This window comes from Tachysurus vachellii, chromosome 9 (assembly GCF_030014155.1).
Source record: "Tachysurus vachellii isolate PV-2020 chromosome 9, HZAU_Pvac_v1, whole genome shotgun sequence".
Classification (NCBI taxonomy): Eukaryota; Metazoa; Chordata; class Actinopteri; order Siluriformes; family Bagridae; genus Tachysurus; species Tachysurus vachellii.
The window spans coordinates 28,303,596-28,306,095 of NC_083468.1; the positions used below are offsets into that span (position 1 = coordinate 28,303,596).

General features: G+C 45.7%; 1 protein-coding gene across 1 annotated transcript in view; it reads right to left on the reverse strand.

Annotated features, from left to right (window-relative positions):
- The window catches only part of LOC132851536 (NAD(P) transhydrogenase, mitochondrial-like), a 14,253-nt gene that overhangs the window by 4,343 nt on the left and 7,410 nt on the right, over nucleotides 1-2,500 (reverse strand). Inside the window, exons 12-17 of the mRNA XM_060878484.1 lie at nucleotides 2,116-2,261; nucleotides 1,664-1,859; nucleotides 1,307-1,540; nucleotides 693-853; nucleotides 405-584; nucleotides 105-264 (exon numbers count right to left, since the gene is read on the reverse strand). Coding sequence (XP_060734467.1) covers nucleotides 105-264; nucleotides 405-584; nucleotides 693-853; nucleotides 1,307-1,540; nucleotides 1,664-1,859; nucleotides 2,116-2,261 — 1,077 coding nt within the window. The remainder of the gene's footprint in view (nucleotides 1-104; nucleotides 265-404; nucleotides 585-692; nucleotides 854-1,306; nucleotides 1,541-1,663; nucleotides 1,860-2,115; nucleotides 2,262-2,500) is intronic.

A 2,500-nucleotide genomic window follows, 5' to 3' on the forward strand; every position in this document is an offset into this window, starting at 1 on the left:
AATAAATGGTTTATTAAAGTCAGTGAATACTCAATTACTCAATGAATAATTATTATATCAGTAACTAGAAAGTGTGTGTGTGTGTGTGTGTGTGTGTGTCAGACCGGGTGTTATAATGATGGTGTTGGCCTCTCTTATCATCTCCACCACCTGATCCAGGTTCACCTCTGTGTGGGTGCCAACAATCTCCATCGGCTTTCCTCCAGCCATCGATGTGGTTCCATATCCACCGAGGATCACGTTAGGAAGAGAACGATTCATTGCCTGTCTCACACACACACACACACACACACACACACACACACACACACACACACACACACACACACACACACACACAGGTTTGGTCAGAAGGTGTAACAAACACCAAGAGCATGTAGTGTGAATATAACATGTGTACGCACCACACACATGATGTAAGACAGGATGGCACCAGATGAGCCAATCAGAGCTCCAACGATGGTCATGAGGTTATTATCAAGCAGGAAGCCTTCAGCACACAGAGCCCAGCCTGAGTAACTGTTTAACACCGTGATCACTACAGGCATGTCGGCGCCACCTATCGCTGCTGTCAGTGTCACACCCTGCACACACACACACACACACACACACACACAATTTAGAAATAAATATTATATAAGTATTGAGATGGTGTAATAGATGGTGTACTATTCTGGTGGCATTGATCTCACCATGACCCCGGAGAGACCAGATACCGTGAGCAGACAGCTCATCCCTGTCATATAACTGTCACTCAGCATGAAGTGCACTAACCCCCCTACAGAGGCAGCCATCAGACATGCATTCAACAGGTGACGACCAGGGAGGAGCAGAGGGGCAGAGTCTAGGAGACCTGCACTCACACACGCACACACACACGCACACACACACACACACACACGCACACACACACACAAACACACACACACAATTATTCTACTTTGTATAATTTATTACCACATACAGTGAGCAGGAGGTCATTTGGGACTCAGCCTCACTGTTTATTACTTTAAAATAATTTCTGAAAACTATAAAGTCAGATTTTTGGTTCTGTTGCATTGCTTTAATCTGAACTGTCATGATGTGTACTTGAATATGATTGGTCTAAAGCTGAGGACACCACAAACTGTGCTCATATATAACTCCGTCCCAATCAGTTTTATAATCACAATGAGAAATGATTCAGTGAGTCAGAATCAGCATCTTTTAAAAAATGACTCATCACACAGAGCAAAGAGGATTGATGAAGTGCACAGTTTCTCTCTGTACACACTGTAGTAAGTTACACACTGTTAAGAAATTACACCTTGCAGCTTGCCGTAGGCCACAAGGGAGCCGGTGAAGGTCACTCCTCCGATGTAGGTCCCTAAGTAGGCAACACACTTGAGCACTGATGCGGCCGGGTGAGTGTCGAGGTGTGGATGCTCGATCATGAACTCTGCAACGCAGGTGAGAACCGCTGCGAGTCCGACCAGACTGTGGAACCCAGCGACAAGCTGAGGAAGATCTGAGATCTCTATCCGCTTAGCCACAGTGAGGCCTGCACACACACACACACACACACACACACACACTGTTCACTGTATATGCTCTAAACACAATTATCTATCGTGTTCTAAAAACATGGTTGTGTACATGTAGGTGGTGTCAGACTGAATTTTACCCAGAATTCCTCCTGTTGCCATAGCAACAGACATCTGTGTGAGGAGTTCAGGTGAAGGGTTAAGTGCCCCGAGTGTAGCCACAATACCACCTGATACGCCAATCATCCCCAACGCGTTACCAAGGCGACTGGTACCCTGAGCTGAAAGACCAGCTAATGCACCGACACAACATATACCTGCTCCCAGGTACATCATCTATACACTCACACACACACACACACACACACACACACACACACACACACACACACACACACACACACAAACATTAAATTAAATAATGCACAGACACTGACACAAACAAAAATACACACAGTAACACTAAACATAAAGTAAACTTTGTAAATTTGATTGTAAATATGGATTGAATGTCAATATATACACAACATGCTTAATGAAGTGTATTTAAAAACACACACACACACACACACACACACACACACAGTATGACCTGCTCTATGTTGTATCCACTGTAATGTGCCACTCCACATCCACCCACAAACACGGCTCCAGGGAGAATGTACAGATAATTATACTCTGGAGGATCTGTAGGCCTCTTAAACATGTCCAACATCCTCTGTGTGATGAGGAAACCACCTACACACACACACACACACACACACAAACACACACACACAGTTAATTATAAACAGTAACCACTAGATGGCAGCATGTTTACAGCTAAAGGTTTGACTAGTATCCGGGGATTGGGTCGCCGAGGCCCCCACCTTCAACTGCCACCCAATCCACAATGCACCGGCCCCTTACAGTTCCTCCTGCAGGTGGTGGGCCCACGGGAGATCGGCCCCACGTCGCTCCTTCGGGCTGAGCGACGT